This window comes from Camponotus floridanus, unplaced genomic scaffold (assembly GCF_003227725.1).
Source record: "Camponotus floridanus strain SB8 unplaced genomic scaffold, Cflo_v7.5 scaffold91, whole genome shotgun sequence".
Taxonomy (NCBI): Eukaryota; Metazoa; Arthropoda; class Insecta; order Hymenoptera; family Formicidae; genus Camponotus; species Camponotus floridanus.
In genome coordinates, this window is record NW_020229862.1 from 744,300 (window position 1) to 768,796 (window position 24,497).

Genomic DNA, 24,497 nt, shown 5'->3' on the forward strand with positions numbered 1-24,497 from the left:
AATTAAACTTAAGATTTCAAATTCTTTCGCTTCATCTCATTCCTTCCTTTTTTCGAATAATATTTTCCTGAAGACTGCGTGATTAAGAGATATCGAATACATGCTTTATTTGCTATCGATAGTTCAAATGAACGTCTGTTATCGATATCTGCGAAGATCGCGTGCCAAATAGCAGCGAGAGCTACAAATTTCGATTGAAAATTCTCAAAACATCGAAGACAACATTAATCGAAGTACGCCAAGAATAGAGAGCTAGCGCTTCTGCCTTTCCAGGCAGCACGGCAAGCTAAAGTATCGAAACTCGATATCTTGTGTCGCGGGTTTATGCACTTATCGTCGTCAGTGCTAACGCCGGATGCAGTGTTGAATTTTAAAGCTCCTCGTCTACGTGCGCAAACTTTAATATACTACGACCCGTATTCTTCGCGAAAACTTTAAGTCTTGCTGAAATCTAATGTGGAACGACAGTTTGTGTTGCGACTTGAGGTATGTGTAGTTTAAACTCGTTGCGGTCATCGCATTTTGAAATTTGCATTAATTTCAAATCTGACAAAATTGTGAAAGTAAATTTAAAATTATAATATAATGAAAGAGATATATGCAAAAATGCGCGGTAGAATGAATATAATTTAAATTTTTAGCTTTTCATCTTGAAAAACTTGTAATTGTTGGGCATAAAAAGAAGGCAAAATGGAATATATTATATACCGTCCATATTCGCGCTCATAATATTGCATGCACTTTCGCGGAGAAATAATTAGTCGTAATAAAAAGAGTGCATGTCACTTATAACGCAAAATGATCCTAGGCGAGTGCTTAATTTAGGCCAGGAAAAGAATAAAATGCCGAGCACCATCAGGCGCGCTCATTTATCCCTGCTTCTTGACGCCCTACGGGCAATAAAGAGGCGAGATTACTTTTTACCGACAATGACAACGACGACGATGACGACGATGGCGATGACGATGACGATGACGACGACGGCGACGACGATGACGATGATGATGACGATAACATTGAGGGAAAGATACATTTTGTAGAATCAAAATTTTTTTCCAGACCCTATCTCTACCATGGTCTTGTCACTTGCAGAGATAACGGCTCAAACGTGTTCCGGACGGTTAGTACGTATTGATTCCTTCCTGTGGCACTTTCCACCCTTTCTCCACAACCACAGTCTAACCCTCCACCCTCCCTCTCTCCCTCTCCCTCTTGACACCCTGTCGGCAGAAAAGCGTCCTCCGCCCTCGGATACTCCTCTGCTGCCACTGACGACGTTTCAAGAGAGCACTTTTGATCTTATGCGTCTCGATGCATAATAAGAACTCTACGAATCTCTACAGCTAATCAGATGTTCTGAAAAGATGAAAAAATAGCGAGCCTTGAATTTCACATAAATATACACATGGAAATACTGGAATTAATTTACGCGTGTAATATGCAAAAATGACTTACCGCTGCAACGTGTCATTTGCACGCAGTATATCATTTACTTGATTCCGAGTAATTACGTTAAAACACAACGAAGTAAAATGAAATTTAATGCTAATTTATTTCTAAAGAAACAGCATAGATAACATTTGCAAAAATAATTTGTTAGTGTTAATAGTTAATAACGTTAATGAAGAGCAGCACAAAGCAAAACGTGTTGTTACTACTTGTAAAGTAATATAAAGGATGTATATTACGTAAGATATATAGGATAAGTCTTAGAAGAACAATATGGCATAGCATAGAGCAAGCTAAAGCACTTCAGCACTTCATAGATTAACACAGGGTAGTTTGGAGCAACGCAAGAAAGCATGTAACAGCTTATGATTTCGGAGTAAAACGCGTGAATGGTGTATAATATTAGTTAACTTTTAGCATTTAATAATATTTAATGCATTAAATATAAATTGTACGCAACGTATTCTTCATCATAACAATCATTTGATTTTGTATATATGATATAAAATATTGCAGAAAGAGCTCTCTCTCTCTTTCAAATTACATTTCTAAATATTATCATCCTTAATCCTATTATCATCTCATAAATTGTATCACTATTGTATCTATCAATCTATTTATATTTAAAAATAGAATAAATGAATATATTAGAATGTATATATTAGAAATTCATTCGTGTATATGTATACTTTATTACATTGACACACTATACTTTATTAATTATTCATTCTATAATAAAATTCTATAATAAAGAAAATTCTATAACATTCTATAATAAAGAACGAACATTGCATTTTCGGCCAGAATATATATATCAAAAATCGGCCAGAATATATATATCAAAAATTGCCCAAACAATCTATATAACTATTCTATGTAGTATATTATGTAGTATATTATGTATATATATATATATATATATATATATATATATATATATCTTGCACCAAAATCTTGTGAAATAATAAATATATTTTAATAATCAATATCCAAATTGTTTTGACCTACATAGATTCATTTCAGAATATATAATAGAGAAGCATATAAAAAAAGCATATAAAGAGAATAGCTATTCGCATAACAATCGCCCATATTAAGCTCTAAATTAAGTTAATTAAATTTAGCAACGCTTTAATGAACAGACAATTTATGCAGATATCGAACATAAAAGAAATGAAATTTTATTTTATTTATAAATAAATAAATAATATAATACAAAAGAATTGAATTATTAATATATACTTGATATGTATGCAAACAATATATATTTATTTCTCTATTGAGCATACTTCTCAGATCATAAACGGAATGATATTTATTATATTAATCGTTATACTTTAGAACGACATCGCGTTCGGAGATCGGATTTTATTTATGGCAACCCAGAAATCGCGAACATTCATTGCGGTTTTTACAGCGCTGAATGAACTTTGCTATTCGTAATTCATTCGCCCTCTCGACGACATCCGGCTGTTGAGCCAAGCCTCTGTTTTTAATTAAATGCCCGTAGCGTCCCCCCGACGCATCTTTTTCACTTCCTTTCTCTCTTTTACATACCCGTTTCCTCTCCATCCATCGCGAGCTTTTCTGTTTTTTACAAACATCGATCGTCTGGCATTGTCAATGATGTACATTTAAAAACCAAACGTTTAGCCGAGAACTAAATTTTCTATCTAACTTTGGATACCCAGAAATATCTAATTAATCGACTAAAAAGCTTATCTTCTAAATTGTATTTTAAATTCATATTTCTAAATTAATTCATATTTAAAAAAAATGAAAATTATTAACATTGTAAAGTTTTCCAATCAGCTTTTTTCAATTGCTCACGATTCTATTACACACTAATGTTTCTATCAATTACACAAAGATGAACGAGATAATTTGTACAACAAGCAGAAATCAAAATAAATAACTTTGCGCACATTTATTGATGAATCCATTTTGAACGTAATGATGTGTAGGAGTGTGAAATTAATAGCCCGTATATGTATGTGTGTGTGTATGTATTAACATGAAATGTGAAATATTCGATATGTATCGCTATTTAGATTTCATATCGCTTTGATGTAGCCAATCCCCTCTCAATGTATATGATCTACGATATTAAATGCAAAACGATAAATGTACACGCTTCTCGCATTACGTTGCCAATTGCAGAATTTCAATTTTTTTCAAAGAAAATATTTCATATTTCCCAATATGAGGACACATGTCGAATGCATGTGAACCAGCTTTGATGTTGTAAAGTCTTAAAATCTAATATGCAACGTTTTAATAATATTATAATATTAGAATTCGCACGTGTAATGCAAGAGTTTTCCACCAGAATATTTATTACGTTGACGGATTAAGTAAATATTACATGATAATATATATTTCACTTTACATATGGAGCATAAAAAATATTTGATCGCATATTTCATTCATTACAAATAAAATATAGATCGAAAAAGCAGCGCGGAAGATATATTGGATTTAGCGATTATTTTGCGAAAACCATAAATGTGACGCAGGATTGATATGAAGGATTAAGATTAAAAAACAGTTGATTTTTTGCGAGCTATCGTTTTTTGCTAGCGGATAAAATGTATCGAGCATTTTGTTACTGCAAAAGAAACTACATGTTAAATGTCTATCGATACATTGTAATGGTAGTCATTTGTAACGATACTGAACAAACGCAAGCTTTTGCGTAGTGTAAAGATGCTACATTTTGAATCAAAACTATCAGATATGTTCAGTTATGCAATAGCATTGCGATTCGCGTTATTATGCGCAAATGGTCTCCTATTGTGATAGAGGATGGACTATATACACGCGCTACGTAGTTACAAACTCATTATTCCGACATGCATGTGCTTCGAATCTTCTAGGCTAAATCTAAATTCAATTTCTTCGTTAACGATAAAACACTTTTTTTTTTCGAGCCTTTCTATAATTACCTTTCTCTGTAATTACTTTTATATTCTCTGCAATTATTTTCTATAATAACTTTTTCTCTATAATTATTTTTAATTGAACTTAAGGAACTGTTTCATTATTGTGTAACTTGTAATTTTACAGACACTTTATTGTGATTTGATCTTGGAGCAGCAGTATAAATATCTCTTTTTATGCATGCGTTTATTGATTCATATATTTAATTGTATTTGTAACTCTTCTTTTTTTCACACGTAAAATTATTATTCCATTAACAGTAATAAACGTCATTACGAATGATCATTAGCACAGAGCAGAGTAGAATATGTTTATAAAGAATAATGAACCGGCGCTTCTCGAAATGCGTTACTAAGCACGCCATTTATTATCAGCGGGGTGCAATTACTGAATCGTTGTTACGTACTTAAAAATGAAACTAAAAATGAAACCGTAACTATAGGAGCATAATCGTATGATCGCATGACCATTTATGTAATCGTTTGCGATTTTAAGCAAGAACACGGAAAAGCACAAATCGTTTTAATAAAAGACATGAAATTGTTGTATTAATTTATAACAATTTTTCTTTCTACGAAGTAAAATAAAATTTTGATAAAATTTCCATATTCTGTAGTAAATAAATAAATATATATTTATAAAATTATATGTCTTGTTATGTTATTGCTATAATTAAAAGCTGCATAAGTTGCACCCTCATAAATGAGATAAAAAAATTGATAGCAGGATTATCTATCTAAAAATTGATTCTGTGAAGATACTTGTGTGTTGTACTCTTTTTCTAACTTGTATATTTTTATCGATTAATTATAGTATAGTTCGTGCTTGCTTGGGTTTAATCAATGCGTAAAGTTAGGCACGTGCAACTCCTTCATAACAACTCTATTATATGTATATTACACGCACATATTGCGTGTAATAAAAAAATATTTTTAAACCAGCTATCTCGTTAGCGAATTAACAACAAAATCTATTAAGGAATTAGTAGCAGTGCGGGTGATTATACTGATGGGAATATTCTTGGCGCTATCCCTAGAATACGTTACGTGTAACAATAAACGCGCAATGCGACTAATTTTAAGCTTATGCATGAGAACATTACCATGACCGCAAGGTATGTAAGTATATATATGGTATAGACATATACAATGTATAAGGTGTGCCTCAAGGGGTGTCCTAATTATCTTTCTAAGCTAATTGCAATCAACGCATAACTTTTAAGTGCCATATGGAAATCAGTTTCTTGAAAAGGACTGATTTATAAAGAATTTTTCATCAAATGTTTTAATATTCTTTTCTATTTTTAGCCCCGGATTTTTTGTAATTTTAGTAAAAATATGCAAAAAAATTCGATAATAATTTTATGCGATGCACTAATTCTATTATTTAATTCATATTTAAATACAAAAAATTGTAAAAAAATTTGTATTTATAATTTAAATAGATATAGTAAAATAACGTAATTTTCATACACGAATCTACATCATATCACAATCATAATTCTATGCTCGCAAATATTTTATAGCAATATGATATTTATTGTTATTATTTGTATTTTTTATCAAGTTTTCTAAGTCTAAAACTTTTCTTCGCACGAAACAGTTATTATACAGATTATGATTTTGCGCAATTCTAATTATGAATATGTAAAGAGAGAGTCTTTGATATAGAGTACAAAATTGTTTTGTTAAAAAGAAAGAGAGACAGATAATGAAAGTAAGATAAACTTTATATATTTTTCCATTAAATTCTTTACATTTTCGGTAACATTTTTCGGTAATGTACTGCTTTATCGTAAATTAATTATCAGTCTTAACTAAAGATGAAAAATTTTTATTTATACATATATTTCGTTGATGCAACTTTTAAACTTTATTTATTATGAAATGATCTGAAACGCTACAGAGTTAAAAAATCAAAAAATGATAAGATATATATATATATAAAGAACGTTAGTCATATGTATTTATGTTCAATTTTATTATCACATTTTTACTCATATTTTTAAAAAAGTTATCTAAAATTTTTAAATATATCTTGCTACAGAATTTAATTATTTTCATTAATATTTCATTAATTGTTTTTATTGCAAAGTAATGTAATAAATTTCTAGCAGATTTTTTCTATCACACGCCAATAGTTTCTACTTATTCTTTGATATTATTTCTGGTATTATTTGTTTTCATTTTTGAAAAATGCTAAAAGTTTATTAAATTATTTTATAATAAAAAAAATTAATGAAATAAATTGAATTCTATGCACAAAGCGAGATATATTTAAAAATTTTAGATAACTTTTTTAAAAATATGAATAAAAATGTGATAATAAAATCAAACATAAGTACGTAAGATTAATGTTCTTAACGTATATAACATTACGCAACTATTTTACGAAGTATATACGGCTAAATTGAAATTAGTTTATTATCTGTGCGCATCGCTTACTTAATATATTACTTATAAAAAATTGAATTAATATCAACGAGTTCATACTGCCATGTAATAACACATGCATCTATATAAGCAGCGAAAATGATTACCTATATCTATACTGTTTCAAGAAATATGTAATATTTATCTCGTTACTGAAAACAAGCTTGTTCGAGAAAAAGCTTAGCGCATTTTCACATTGTACCATAATTTATCAAAAATTACCCGATATTTTTCTCGAATAAAGATTCATACACACATAATAGTCTTATTGGTTGTCAAATCCAGAAATTATTTATCTGCAAAAATATTCTACGAGTTCTTTATTCGTGCTGTGAACCGTAAATCCAAATATACATAAATTATTTAATTATAATTATATATTTATAATTTTCACAAATTTGAAGGGATTTTGTAACTATAAATGAGAATTCGTTAATACAATTATATGCAGAATATAAAATAGAAACATATCTTATTATCAACATTTATTGCTAAACTTTGAATTAATCTACATATAATATATGTGCGTACACACTACACATTGCTCATGTAATACATTGCATACGAGTATATACCGTCGTGCTTGTCTTCGTAGACATACAGTGATTCTATTATGGCTAACTGACGATGGTGTATATTTCATTTCGTTATTGGTGAAGGATAATAAATTTACTTAACTACCTTTCGTCGAGTTCGTGTACTTGGGTTTACGGTTTCACCGGTCGTTGTAAGCGCTATAGCGTGAGACACACATACCATTTTGTTACAGACTTTCCTGCATCGTACAAGAAACGCAATTCTGGCTAGATTATAAAAGTAAAAGAGATTAAACCGCAGTCGACAACATGCGAATCCTCTTAAAATTTATGATCATGAGAATACCGTGGAATTATATTCCTTGTTAAGATGACGAACGATGGATCAAATTATCGGCAAAGAAAATAATTCTCTTTATAATTTATCTTTAAACTTCTAAGCGTATATTTTTTCTTTAAGAAAATTGCAACATATAATTAATTTTAAAAAATCAAAATCTTTTAAGAAATATAAATTTTTGAAGTTTGTGTGTTGTGCAAGAGACATACAGTGAATATAATTAGTAACGACATACATTTGGTACGAAAAATAAAAAAGCGAGAATCTACAAGAAAAATTGTGAAATTAAATTCTTCAGTCACAATGTATTACCGCAATGGTGGATGCAATTTGTCAACTGAAAAAAACCATGTAAACGGGTGACTGATATAAACACGCGCGACAAATGCCTTTTTGTTAAAAAAAAAAGAACAGAAAATTCTGAAAAAAATATTTTTGCGTTGAAAAGCTTTACAATTGCCGCAGGGAGACTTAAAGGATTGTTAGAAATAAATTCTTTCGGATCTTTTTCAACGTTATATTGCAAACCTTATAAACAAGATCTGCATGTAAAACTAAAAAATATCTTTTTTCAAAAGCGTATGCATTATTATTTTTTGCGTGCAATTATTTAATGTCAGAATATGACAGAAATTCAAGATTTATATATTCTGTTGGATACATGAATTATTTATATGAATTGCATGTATTTTTTTCTTGAAAATCACTTATAATTAATATAAATATTTCTTCTTAAAACTCTATCGGCATGCACTTTTTTGTCTCTGTGATTTTATCTTCGGTAAAAAGTAAAGCGAGAAGCTCTTGGACAAAAAAACCTTGCAATCGTATCGCTGGGATTTATTCTCCAAGTGGGATAATCCCACTGGACCGCGCTAGACTGCATCTCGAACTGTCACTTCAATCGGATTTGCGTGAGTATATGTACGTGTGTGACTAATTACAACACTGCGCCTGTCGCATCGATTGGTGGCATTTTGTTCGCAACCACAGTCGACCTGGGTCGGTATATCACAGAAGGCAACGGACCAGTAAAATTTCATTTCATGCTTGTAGGGTGCGAAATGTGTGTGCGCGTGAATTCCGCACATACGAAAGAACGGATTATATATGTAATGTGGCGAAATTTTACCGGCGCATTTGCATCTGCGAGAGAGGCGAGGGAGATCGAATCCTTCGCTTTTCACAATAGCAAAGTATTGCATGGAGAAGCGTCTGTCGGGATTAATGCGATCCTGCGTTGCATATTCGTCGAAACTTGTTCGACAGTATAGATTAAGGATTTCGTATACGAAATAACAAGAATAATTTATTTAATATGTATTTTTAATTCTTCGTCATATTTTCAAGTTTTTTTTTAAATCGCTTTACAGGTGATTTTATTATTTACACCCAGATTGTATCTAAAATATTACGCATCAGTAACAAATATCGATTTAATTCACTTAAAGGAAAATAGATTATTGACACGTTAATTTTTTTATTTACGATAAATTTTACTAATATCTAAAAATGAGAATTAGAAATGTAGCAAAAAGAAATTATTTTCCAAACAAATATTACAAGAATATATCGCTGCATATATTGCATTTCTTAAACGATCAAAGCCATTTTATAACACCGAGTTTTTCTTTGTTTCATAATTTTCTAAAATATTTAAAAAATAGGAATAATCACGTATCCCGGAATAATAAATAGAATATTTCAAATACAATTACATTTTCCAAATAAATCCTACAAAAATAAATTCTACATATAAATTTTGCAAAAATAAACACACACAGATATATTATTTTAGTTTATTTCATTTTACATAAGAGCATTAAATATAATAAAATTTTGAAAAAGAAAATCTTTATGTAAACAACAATTTTTACCTATATTAAATAAAATTTTATTTGCTTACTTTATTTTATTACTATAGAACACTATGTAACTTATTAAATTTATCGATTTTTATAAATTATCTTTTATCGAAAACTTATTTTTTTTATTTTTGTAAATTTTATATTGACTAATTCAAATAATCGTAACAAAGTTTTGAAAAATTTAATAATTTTATTTTAAATATTTAAAAATCTCCCTCCCTCCCTCTCTCTCTCTCTCTTTCTTTCTCTTTTTATATCGAATATAGCGCGTGTCAGCTTTTTCTCTGCAGATAAATTTTTACGTGCATTGCACGAACGAATTTCATTGGACATTATGAGTTTCACTAGCGGAATATATGTCCACGCGCCGTCACGTTTGTGGGAGAAATATGCTCGATCGAAATACGGATTCCTCTCTTGCGTATAGGTACGTTTACAGCAAGAGAAAAGCGGCCACAGTGACCGTAAATCTGTAATTTTAGCACCAGCGATGCGTAACGAATGTATATGCGAGATCGCAAAAGACTATATTAACATAAACCACTAGCAGATAATAAATCAACAACATGATTATTACTGTAGGCTGATTTAACAAATAATTTTCCTGACTAAAGTTGATTTGCACGATATAACATTTTAAATCTGATCTTTATGAATTGATTAAAAAAAAGATATACATATGTACATTCACGCGTATATATTTTATAGTTTGTACTAATTTCATGATAATCGTATTTAAATCAGCCATATTATTGTATAAAATAATAAATAAATTATTTTCTTTTTATATAAAATTAAATTCTACGATATACGTATAATCAGGTGTTTTATAAAAATTATTAATAATATTATTAATAATAATTATTATTAATAATATTTTAACACATTACATGTATAAAAGATATAAAGTATTTTATGACTCAATATTAATGGATTATCATACAATTCGTCATTAAATAATTTCTATATTTCTTTAAATAATAATATTTTTAATAGCCAATATATTTTGAAATTTAAAGCCATTAATTAGTTGTTATCCTATATGCGATTAATATATAATACTATAATATTATTTTTCTATATGCAATATTATTATCTTGTAAATAATAGCTTTAATATATATAATATTTGACATTGTTTTTATGTAAAAATAATGAGATATGAAATCTCTATACTATCTCTGTAATAATCTCTATAATATTTTATACATAGTAGCGTTTTTTGATTCGCAGGTGACGAATTTCAATATTGTACATCTGGCCGCTCGTCCTAAGGGACACATAAACCAAAAGTAAGGATGGCCTTTCACTGGGATAAGCTCTCGCCAGCAGAATTTCAACAACTCCAGGACTTGGCAGCTTGTAAGTAACAAAAAAAGGAGATAGAGGAGGAAGTGCTGAAACGTGTAGAATAATGCGGATAAATCACGACGAAAAGTATGGTTTCTTTTTTCTTTCTCATTCTCACTTTCTCGTCTTCTCTTTCATTTGAATTTTTAACAAATCATAAATTCTAAAGCGTGTTACTAATATAGTTTAACAAACTTTGACTTATCTAATATCGACAAAATTTAATGCGGGCAACTTTATATGTTCTTTTTATTTTTACTTTAGACGTTATTACTAATTTGTGTGGAAAGAAATTGGAGAAGATTATATTTGTAATCAATTATCGATATCCTATATTAAATAATAACACACACACACAAGAATAAGAGAATATTCGAGAGATATAATGCGTACATTTTAAAATTTCAACATTCTTTAGTGTTTGCAAATTACTATACTATCTATCCTCAATTAAAGTAGAATTTTCATCCAAATTTTATTTCAGTTTGTTTCTAATATATTATTACTGTATTATAAGATTTTCATTATTTTTAATATCTTTTTCTATTTTTTAGACGACCGCACACATGATGTTGAGAATTTGTCTAATTATTTTTCTTTCGAATTGAATTTAATGTGTACAATAATTTTATAAATCATCGCGCAAAAATTTACGTCTCGAATACAGATGAATTTTTTGTGATGCGTTCTTTAAAAATTTCCTTTTGGTGGAAATAGTAGCGCGCACCATTGAGTGATTATCGTCGAATGAATCAAATTATCGCGATAGACAACGAAGTTATTTGAATGATGAAAGACGGATAATGATATTATCCGCTATCGTCAAAGTGCAAACTAATACGCGAGGAAATACGTTACAATAAAAGGATTTTGGCACTTTACCAGAACGTTTTGGAACGTAATTACATATTCGTTCCTAAATGGGAAAATTTAATGAATGTGATAATAATGAAAAATAATGATCGGTTTTTTAGAGTGAGTAAATCTCCTTTCGCATTTGATTGCCTTAAGTTACATCCAGGTTTAGTATGCCCTCGTAGTGAATATTTTCAAGTTCCATTGTTACCAAAAGAGCGTATCTTTAATTATAGATTGAGCACTTGGCTCAATTAAATATAACTAAAATAAATTGAAAGTTTGTATTTCGTTTAATTGCGCAGAATAAAAGCCAACTATTAGCAACTTGTTGAATCATTAAAAATAGTTCGAGATTTTTGACAGAATACAAATATTGGCAAGTTGGAAATAAATATCGAATAATAGTTTATATTTTATTTCTCCTGTTATTATAAAACGTTATTATTTACCTTGGAACCGCATATTTTATCTTGGAAAAATGTAAGAACTATTTATAAAACAATTTAAATTAAATTAATTAAAAATATAAAAATTATACGCAATTCGTAACTTGCGATAGTTTTCTAGAAATTTCGCGGATATCTCTATGAATATTTCTTTAGATGAAAATTATTGCGAGAAATCTCGAGAAATTCTCCGCAGATAAAAATAAAGAATTAAAACAAACATGTGTTTAATATTATCTGTTATATAATCTGATATAAGCTGATGTAGAGTCGAACATTGAAATTCATATCATTCCATTGACTACCGTGTATTTCCATACGATTTACTCGACGACAGCAAACATCTCGGATTTTCCGCGTATAACCCTTCGATCGCGAGCTTGACGATGTATAGGTGTCTCGTCGTCTAGTATTTTACAACTGGCTGATGGAGATACGAGGCTATAGTAACAGCCAACACATTTCTCGAGGAGTAACACGTGCGACGTTCACGCAAGAAAGCACTAATTCATCGTACGAACGTTGCACTTTGTTTCACGAAATAAATTGCCGTCATTCGTCGACAAATTTACTGGTATTACTGTAATGCGGCTATTATTTAGATAATCTTTTATTTGAAATACGCACGATAAAAGAATGCCGGAAAAAATTCGTGCTCGTACTTGCGAAAAAGAATTTAGATTATAAAATGATGAATTAAAATAAAATAATTAATTAAGATAAAATTCTGTGAGGAATTCATGGAAATATGAAAGTAACATCGCAAAGATAATCTATTAAAAAGCATTTGAAGTAAAAAACTTCACACAAACACGTAAGTACGTAAGAGAATTTTTAAACACTTGTATATAAATAAAACCATGGAATAATAGAAGTTTAAAAAATAAAAAAATTAATTATACTTCACGTAAATTAATTATACTAACCATTATACTTAATCTTTGGAATTAAAATAATAATTTTTCACTCACCGGTCGATGCACAACAGCGAAGTTGACTATTACATGTAAACTTGACTATGTAAACATTGATCTGTAACATACAAATATAGATCCAAATTATAACAATGCCCAAAATAAATAATATTAAAAAAAATTGTAATTATATGCATCGAATTTTACATTACATGCGTATAATAATATATTTTTAATAGAATATTTATATAAATTTACAAATCTAAAGGAAAGCGTTGTGAATGTTTTCCACTTTTTACGATAATATGCAACATACAGTAAATCTTTCCATCTAATAAAGTCTTTTATTTTAATTTTTTAACTTAATCTTATATTTCATATTATTATTAAATAATATTTTTATCGATTAATATAAAAAAAATATGCTATTATTTAGATTGATTTAAATTTTGATCATTTCTTTGATGTCTAACAATTGTCATTTTCTTCCAATATCATAGTATAAGGCTCAAATAAATACAACGAATTATCGAATCGTTAATTATTTTTCAGATTCCACACGGAAACTTCAGGATGTTTTGACTGAATTTTGCGGAAGTAATACGACGCCGAGTGGTGTGCCAAAATATCATCCAGACGGAGTGAGTTATAAAGATTAATATTATTTATTTATTTTAGTCTTAATTGAGATAATATATATATTTCAAATTAAGGAATTTTTTATAAAAGAGAATATTCTATATCCTTCTGCAGAAAAGATATCATTTTAAAGATTTATAAGCGAAGGAAAAAAGGTCCAATGTGTACGTATCACGAAAAGGATGAAAAGGATGAAAATATTTTAAGATGATATCGTAATTCTTTTTTAATCAATGCAACCGCGGCATTTTATTAAGTAAATGTTTTCATATAAAATATACATTTAATTCCGTAGAAATTTCCGCCAGTTTTCTGTGTAAATCGATAGTTGTAAAAGAACTCATCGTTGAACACGATTTCGTTGTAGTCTCTCGTCTCAGGTGTATTTTAGCCTTTCTACGAAATGAAATTGAACGATCGGTGTGCTCGAAAGTGCACTTGAGACAAATATCTACTTACGGTGTACGTAAACTGTTTAAGCAAGTTTTCACACACTGAATACAATATTTTATGGGAAAGAGCGGCAAATATATCTAAAGAAATTTATTATAAATAATTAATTCATTTTGTTTATATCTACATCAAGAATGTTTTTTGTAATTTTAAAAAATGAATTTTGCTCTAGTTGCTCTCGATAATAAATTTTTCATCATCACATCGAAACAAGAGATATTCTTTCGGGAAAGCTTTTTTAATGTTTTTATATAATGAATGCTTCATCTATGTACGAGTGTGAAGTGAAACTAGATCACTCATATACGAGCATATAATTATTTTGAATGAAAGATATATATATATATATATATATATATATATATATATATATATGGAAACAATATGCGACAGTATACAACTGCAGACAATGAATAAGTATTTGTTCCACAAACTAACCCTGCTGGGCTATGACAATATATTTCGTAATGAAATATTTAAAAAAAATTATAAACCAGAAGCAGAAATCAAAAATTGTTTAACTCCTCATTAAAGCAAATATATATTTGCCATCATATGATTGTTAACTTAACAAATTTGGTTTCTATATTAATTAATCGTAGAAATATTCTAAAGTTTCTAATTTTTTTCTCTCTGATTTTGTTTCCTTGAATAATTTTTAAATAGATGAAGCAGTTTTTTGTCAGCGTATCATATATAGTATTTTTGTTAACATAAAAAAATATGTTAAAACTATATAAAATGTGAAATCGTTATCGAAGCGTTATCCACAGCGAAAAATAATTTCCAGTTATCGTAAGAATTTCTATTAATTATTCAAAAAGAAGTGAATTATTCAAAAAAGTGAAAGGTAAAAATAGTGAAATTATTATTGAAGTTGACGTAATGGCAGATAATATTTCCTCTCTTATGAACAGGTCAGTCAATGCATCAGACATAGAAATCGCATTGTCCTGACAAATGAGTATACAATAAGCTCGTGATAATGATCCTTTATAGACTTTACGGACTTGTTTCGTAATGGTATTCTCTGGTCAAAACAAAAAACCGATATTATTCTATTTCTGATATAATTCCATTTCCGTTACTCTTGTACGATCTTTTTTCATCCACTTTATCTAATTCTCCTACTTAGATTCCTGTATATTATTCCATTAAGTTATTGGAGTCTTGGAAACAAAAATATCTCGATGTAATTATATAGAGAAGAGAATGGATTTTATTTACAAATTATTATTTATTACGTATAATTATTAAATTTAGTAAACTGTAGATTGTTTATGATTTATTTAATTAAATCACTATCAATCTACAAAGAATAAAGAAAAAATCTCTTTCAATAATTGAAATCCTAAACCGTTCGTTTATTTAAAAACGTAAAAAGTAAGTCGCAAGTATCGTCAACGATAATTATCACGAATTTGCAATTTCACAAATTTCCATAGCTTTTTTAATGTAAACGATTATTAATGTGACTATATAAATCTACTTTTCGAGAGTTTTGCGACATAGTATAAAATCGTGCTTTTCAATTTTGATATCTTATGCTATTTCTTAACAGTTGTTTTATTCTTGCGTCATCATGTGACATATTGCCGGAACAATACGGCTATAATATGAGTGCAAATGTAAACATGCGGGAGTACATTTATTCCCTCCGAGGATATTAACTCCGCGACTGAAACTGATCGCTAAAGTTGGCTTACAATAATGCCTTTTTTTATAATGCTTTAAAAAATATTTAGCGTAATATTTACTATTTTTATTTGTTATTTACACATCTTTTATCACAATGTTGATTAGATTTTTCTTCTGCATATCTTTTTTGTGAATAATAAAACAATTTTTTGCACACATTTTATACCAAATCTTATGCAAAATAACACTCTTGTCATAAATATAAAAATGGAGTCGTTAATGCAATATATAAGTTTCAAAGAAATCACAATAATTTTATTTTTAATATTATGTTAAATAAAGCATGTTGTGTTTTAATATTTCCTTCTTTGATAAAAAGGCAATTATTATATACATTACGACAAAAAGTAAAACATACCTGTATGCGTGTATGTGTACATGTGCATGTATGTAATATATAATGGTGTAAACATTTACTTCCAACTAAATTTCTGAGTTCTAATAAAATTGAATCTACGTCCAAGTTACAACCAACAAACCTGACTTATGACCTGACGGTAGTAATTTCATGGCGCGCTTCAAATTGGATCCTTTTGAGGAGCGATCTAAATTACTTTCTTCTATATCGCCTGCATCTTTCCGCAAATTCCGACCGCATGACACGCTTTCAGATGACAAGTAAATTTACTGCTTCACTATAACCGGCGACATAATCCACCGCTTCTCTCGTGTAATATTCTCATATGAGCGACTTGTCGGAATTTCATGTATTAGCTTTCATATATAATTGTTTTGGAGTGCCAATAAAAGATTAGATTCTTTTATAAGATCCGTAAGAAAAAAAGATATTTAAATTTTATATTAGACACTTGTCTAAAGTTTCTCCTTTCTTAAATTGAGGAAAATAATTTATATCATTCATAACGTCTCTTATCATGCTGTGATATGATGTGTCACAGAAATTTGCAGCTCAATGGAACTTGTTTGTTGGAAAGCACAGAAATTGCATTATTCTCACCAAGAGTGTTATAACTCGTTTACTTATTGTATACATGGTAACAGTTAAAATCCATTAACGTCGAATAATTGTTACGTAAAAGATTCCGCGAACTCCACTCAATAAATAGTGCTTATTTTCACTCAAAGTCGAGCACCACTCGACATCAATTTATCGTAAATATGTACAATTGCAAAAGCAAATTACACAGTATATAAATATTGTCGCGGTTCTCGCATGTGCTTATAGAGGCAAATTTAATTACATAACAAAATTTTTAAGTATCTTTCTTCTTTTAGAATATATAAGAATTTTTTTTGTATGACATTTAATTTTTATTTATAATATGATTTTTATGACACTTTTATTTTGCACTTTTAATTTTTTATTATGTAAGAGAAAGAAGAGAAAAATATTTTGCGTGACAATTTTATGTAATTTTATGGATCTGGGAGAACTGCTATTTGAAAATTATTAATTTCAATCATTAATTTAAATCATTAATTTAAATCATTAAATCACTTCCATTTTCGCGGTATCAGCTCGAAACATATTATAGTTGGCAAAATCACTGAAATGGTATCGATCTTATTGCGTCAACATTTACAACGAGAATCCTTTATGCACGAGAATGCAAATTTGGTAATCCCTTCGGGGGGGATAACAATCGATATCGAACGCTAAGAGGTTACACCGGGATCAAGAGGTTCGGAAATTCCCTCGTGGACATGATCTTTCGTGAAGCGTAACCGATGTGTCGAGAACTCATAATTGGACATTCCATCCAGGGACAGCTGTGCGTCAACGGTTGGTAAGAGGCCACATTCAACCCTGTGACACGAAACGCGTGTGCTCCAGTATTCGATTCCCTCAATTATAGTTAGCCGAGCCTGTGATTTGCCGAGAAATGAGATTTCTCGACATAAATGAATTGAATTCTCTGAAAATCGCAAGTTCTGAGATTATCGCTTAACTGAAGTCCTCGCGTTTCTAATCTATTCAATTTTATCACGTTAAAAGACAAGTTCTTCTTTATGATATTAAGAGAGTTCTATAAATATCTAATTAAGATTTGCCTGCTTTTATTCAAATGATTGTAATTTGTAAGGAGAAAGAAATTTTGTATCAAATTTATCAATATAAAATGTGTAATATTATATTTTAATATTATATTTTTTATTAAGATATATTGTAATATATTTTTTTTATTAAAAAATTGTTCATAATATTTTAATCTAAAGCACAGTATTAACGAAATTTAAAAGAAATTTTAAAAAATAAAATTAAAAAACATCGAAAACATAATAGCTGAAAATTTCGATAAATGTAGGACATATTCGATATTCATAGAATTACAAAATAAAATTCGTTATTGTATCGAGGATTTCAAATCGAGTATAAAAGCAAATTTATTATTCCGTCCATAAACCAAGTTAAAGAGAATCGATTTATTTTTCTCTACGGTAGGTATTTCTACCATAAATACATATATTTGTTTCATTGCAAAATCTCTCTCTTGCAAAATCTACGAGTAAAATTAATTCGGTTAGCGCTCAATCGCTTAAATCGAGCATATCATCGTGTGTTTGAAACGGCGAATTAACTAAATATGTTTGGCAGGACCATCCTCTAATTGAAATCTGACGCGAAATAGGTAGCCGGGACGGGTCATTACGAGGAATCACTATCCTAATACAGGTTTCCGTGCTCAAGTCGATTCACTCGATATCTCATTGTGCAGAAAATAGTATCATTATGAAGCACGAAAACACATCATCTCTTTTTCTTAATTCTACCTTTCTCTCTTTTTTTATTCTTTTTTTTAAATGTTCTTATCTCTATCATTATATATTTAATATTTTCTCTTTTATCATTAATTGCAATGTATCAATATACACATTAAATAACAAGAGAAAAATATATTATCAATATCTAAATAAATCTATATTAATGTTTAATTTAAAAAAAGTATAAATATTTAATAAAAATATATTATAACAATAAAAATATAGTTTAATAGTTTAAATAAAATATATTATCGATACCTAAATAAATCTATATTAATGTTTAATTTTTTTATAAGTGCCATTTAATATTAATTACTTGATAATAATATATGCAACTTGTAAAAAGTTACGCAATTATGATGAAAAGTGTGTATACATTTTTTCCTAAAAAGGAAATTTAATTGGCTTTATTCCCAACTCCTCTCCTGCGTATTCCATATTTCCGTAACTAAGAGGCGTTGCAGCGATAGAATATCGTTCGACAGTAACGATTAGTTCATATTGCTAATGAATGTAGCTTCGCGACTATAACAGTGCTTCGGGAATGCGGCAACTCTGAGTTATGTAACAATATAGAGAATATTCCTCCTTACTCCATACTCTTGCTTTGTATTTCGCGTAGTCGAAATCGCGAATAAACGGGTCTTTGCAAAGTTCTTCCTTGTATTTTCAATTGTTCCATTGAAGGTACGCGATTTATGTGCTTCGTAAACGAGTAAAGAGACTGATATATGGAACAAAGAGTATTAAATTCACTTTAATTTTATTATTGTACGCTCTTTTGCGATCGTTTTCGTAACTTTAAGGCAAAAAATCGCGCTATTTTTGCCCACTATACGTGCATATATGTCGGTGTAATAACGTAAAGAATATGCTTGACTATCTTCTCTTGTATGTATACATAATATACACAAATACATGCGCATATATAGCCACATAGGGTGCAGACACGGATAAACAGCGACGAACAACAAGACGGAAGAGGGGAACTACAGTTTCTATATTAAGCTTTGTGAACGAGATATTCTCGGCGAAGAGAGTTTCTTTACGAGGGTCGGCAACGGACAAGGACATATATCAATGCTCTGACACGTCGCCTAGGATCACATTATCGATGTCACCACCAATAATGCACCTTGCTGCATCCCACGTTATCGCGACGAATCGATTATGTATTTGATTTTCCTGCAAGAGCAATTAAGGGATTTGACATTACAATATCTAATAACAAGTGCATCTTTTTCAATCAAGAAAATGAATAAGATTGATGTAAGTCAATTTTACTCACTATTCCGTTTATCATCGTTTGCTTTACGCACTAATCTGTCGAAAATTATTTCTCTTTCCTTTGTCTAATAATTTGTCTAATAATTTTATATAAAATTTTATATAAATTTTTTTTGTATAGACTATTTTATATAAATTTTGTCTATAATTATATATTAAAAGAGGGAGAGAAATAAAGAGTGAAAAATAAATCTGTGTTTTCTGACCAAGAATATATCATCAGTTTGTACAGTGTAGACCTATTATCGTTATCGCGTGAAACTCCATATTCAAACTTTCGAAGCAAACTCCATAACGAGATCAAATTAGATGCCGTGATTATATTATCGCAATGTTGTCTGACATATTTTAAGTGATTATCCCTGACATAACTTTCTCACTCGAGGATCCTAGGAATTACGGTCCCCTATCTTCTTATCGAGTTATCGTCCCGTATGTGCACACGTTCCCTAAGCTCGTCCTTCGGCCCGTAAATACGAAGGACAATGAGAAACGGCTGCTGGGGACGTAAGGCATGGAAAAACGGGTCTTCGTGGGCCGCAAGGGTGCGGTTGCCTAGCTACGTGACGTCATTTCTGACGCACTGAAAGAGAAACGGTGTCGGCGATGCGACAAAGAGCCGACACTACACAAGCCGAGGTCACTACGTCATCATACGTACACATGAATTTCGAGGAGGAGAGTTTCAAAGACAGATTAGACAATTATTCCTGGGACGATCAAAAGGGAGAGAGAGAGAGGGAGACATATCTGTTCTTGTTTGACTAAATTGACCATTGGTCCGAATGTTATACGAATAGGATGCAGGATAGATTGGTCTTTCAAGAGATTCTCCGGACCAGTCTTCAATCGCGGATATCTAATAGATCCTGTCTATAAAGAAAATCCACTTTTCACTTTACTTGCGCGTTGAAAAGAGATGGTCACCTCAATAAATTAACACGTGATTTATTTATAAATTGCGGTTTGGGTCAGTTTTCGTTCAGGGAAATTCAAGAATTGTTTATCTAAAGAAGATTTATTAGCTTGCTTAACTGGACCAGAAGAAGCTATTATTTGAATAAAGAATCTTCTTGTTACAATAAAGTTTTGAAAAATAATACAAATAGCAGAATTAAATTTAATATTGTTTTATTGTTTTAATTTCAATAATAGCGCGAAATATTTTGTCTCAATTTTGATGTACATGCATTTGTGAACGTTTACAGAAAATTCCATTAAATCCATTTATGCAAAAAACCGAGATACATTTTATATATTAAAATCTTTCTAGTACAAATCAATATTTAATTTTAATTTTGACTTAAAAGATTAAGTATGTAAAATGCTCATGTCAACTATTTGTACAAAATTTTATAAATTTTCCCCAATTTTTTACAATTAATGATCGACACTATATCTAATCCAACGTAAATATGATCATTGCAAATCGTATACCCAGAATTATACTGTCCTATCTCTTTAAAAAAGCTATTTATCATAAAGTGAAATTGTTGTGCCGTCAAACTCACGCTATCGTTTTATGATACTCATAACTTCCAGAAAGATTTAGCTCGTAAAATATCGTTGTCCAAAATTTTTCTTGGTCATCGGATCAAATCTATTATTTGCGATAATTTTTTGTATGTTATCGAACAAATCATTTCTGCTCATTCTATCCGTAAAAGATATAAAAAATTTATTTCATGTATAGCTCGTTCGTTTCTGAGAGGAAATTCTTGATATGTTTTTCTCATTAATTATCTGATATAATTCTTCAGTTTTTCTCTAGGAAAGTAAAATTTAATATCATCTACAAAAATAGTAGATATTAAAACAAGATTCTTATTAGTTACTGTTTTATTATTAATCATTTGATGATAGTCGAGAGCACATATACATGATGCCTGAGATCTTTCTTCATAAAAAATATATTTCACAATCATATTTCATAATTCGAGCGATATTTCGCTCTGAATATGACAAATTCATAAATTTCGCTCTGAATATGACAACGTAAAAAAATAAAGGAACGAATATATCCAATAATATTGGTGCTGAAATGTCACGAAAAGAGAAAAGAGAAGAAAGAGAACCGATGAAATCCGCGATCCGCTGTGTTTTCCGCGCAAACGTGATGAAAAATTCAAACGTCATCGTTTAGAAACTATCCAAAATTCAAACGTCATCGTTCAGAAACTATCCATTATCGATCCTTACGAAGATTATAGCATTTTAGATGTGAAAAATTTGATAACAGACGAATATTTTCTTCAGGTCGTCTCCTCACGTTTACTTTGTCGCGATTATGGGCGCCGATGCCGAGTTGTTCACGCTCGAGGGAGCACAGCATGCTCCAATAAAGCACCTCAAAACGTAAATGTGTCGACCGTCATCTTCACACTTGCAGTTTATGCAAGGTCTCGAATATAAAAAACTGAGTACATCTCCCAATTTTCACACAAACGTCGCGCTATTACATTTTGTATTACATTTTTGCATATTTTAAATTATCGAAATAAAGTCGCGAACGCAATAGTCTCATTAATAATAGCAACAGAAAATTAGATTCCTCCTTTCTATTTTTCAAGTCGACATTTCTTTCTCTTCATTTTTTATTACTGGCTGCGAATAATTCTAAAATGTATAAGCATATCTTTGTTTCTTTTCTCTGCGTTCTTTTATTTTACTGAAGGTTGGAATATCACACAAATATGTTTTCATTGTTTCACCGTATTATGAAAAGAAATAGTAAACACAACGCGGAATAACTTTTTTAATTTTTTAATATAAAATTGAAGATTTTATTAAAATCTTTATAAGTAAAAATGTATATTGAACATGCAATATATTATGTTGCATTATTTCATTAATTTAAACGCGAAAAGGTGGATATAGTTATGAATTTAATTTGATTATTTTGTAATAATATCAGTAAAATACTGCATATACTTTTATAATGTGAAATATCGCATGCTATATTGACCATTTATCTTTCTCTATTTTAATGGAAATATAAAAAGTAAAATAAAATAACAAAATAACAGGATTCTTTTGCAGGTTGAAAAAAGGAAGTCGTTTCCAAGCTGACATCACACAGTTGACATGACTATACATTACACTTAGCAATGTACATTGTCTACTTTTTCGTGTAGTATCCATCTTGAGGATGCTTTACTGGAAGAATGCGCCAAGTGGTCATTCGAGCGGCAAGAATGACGCTTTTCCTCGCTAGGTCATTTCATTAATTTGAAACAGGTGTTACCTAATACTTTAAAAATAAAAGAAGAAAATTTTTTATGTGCATGCGAGTAATTTAATAAATTTAAAAGATTGCATTTTTCATTACAAGACATCTTATTTCAAATACACACATACATATCTTATGTTTTAATTGATTAATGGATAAAATTTTTTATACATGTACTATATGATCATCAATTTACTTTACTATTAAATTTAAAATCGATATGATACAAAGAAGTACAGTAAATGCATAGTCTTTATAGTGCCTTCATATGCTTGTTTGTGCTTCGGTAAGCTTGGATATAAGAACGTGAGCAGGAGTAAGAATAAAACTGGGGAGAATCCACGCCATTGAACGTAAAAACCTAACGTCATATGCAGTGCATAAACCGTGACGTTAAGCCGAAGTTTATATTCCGATTTTTCCACTTGGCCTACAAAGCTGGCAACACGAGGAAGATTTGCAAATCGTTTTTCTCGTATTTTGTCGATTATTGTTGGTTGTGTTATCATCATTCGTATAAATTTCGCTCCCTATTTGTATGATATAATACTACCAATTACCATTTCGATCGATTATAATCGACGAGAATTTTATGAATCTAGATCACTTCAGAATAAATCGATAATAAAATAGATAAAAATTGGAGAAAAAATGCGGAATGGCTTTGAAACGTGCTTTTACATATTTAGAGGGGAAAATATATCATTATTAAATATTAATATCACAAAAAATGTTGCATAATAATTCGATATTTTCAATCAATTCTGTCTGAATTCAAGATAGAGTATTGGAAAACTTTACATAATAAAAGTTTATTCAAAATCAAAATTCAATTGATATTTTTAATAATGTAAAAATATGTTACTTTTAAACATTTTATACAACCATCATTTTTATTTTTTTCAGTTATAAAAATTTTGGTTTTGATTACTGTGAAATTTATATAATTTTAAAATAGTGCAAGAGTCATACAAGTTGCTAAATAATATCTTTCATATATGTACGAGGATAAAAATGAACATTGTTTTATTTTGTGCAATCGATTAGCTTCACTTTATATAATTGCATCTTAGTTATGCTAAACCCCGCTTGTAATGTTTTCATCATGCCCGCAAAATTATGTAACGTAACTGAGAGAAAAGATCGATTGACAACAGCGTTACACTATTATTTACAGGTATACAGATACAGCGACTATCAATTCGACGTTAGTGTCGAGTGGCGAGCGATATATCGTAGCGTCAAAGGGATAAACGACGGCCGATGAAAATGTCGAGAGGCGAACCGGTACTCGTAAACATCACGGCAATAAAACACGCGGACGATAAAGAAAAA

The 24,497-nt window shown here is 29.8% G+C and overlaps 1 protein-coding gene across 3 annotated transcripts in view; it reads left to right on the forward strand.

Annotated features, from left to right (window-relative positions):
* LOC105257070 (diacylglycerol kinase 1) overlaps window positions 1-24,497 on the forward strand; it is an 83,184-nt gene that overhangs the window by 25,294 nt on the left and 33,393 nt on the right. For all 3 annotated transcript variants that reach the window (XM_025414917.1, XM_011267433.3, XM_011267432.3), the window contains 2 exons: window positions 10,798-10,926; window positions 13,685-13,773. In XM_025414917.1, the coding sequence (XP_025270702.1) occupies window positions 10,863-10,926; window positions 13,685-13,773 (153 nt within the window). In that variant the 5' untranslated portion in view covers window positions 10,798-10,862. The remainder of the gene's footprint in view (window positions 1-10,797; window positions 10,927-13,684; window positions 13,774-24,497) is intronic.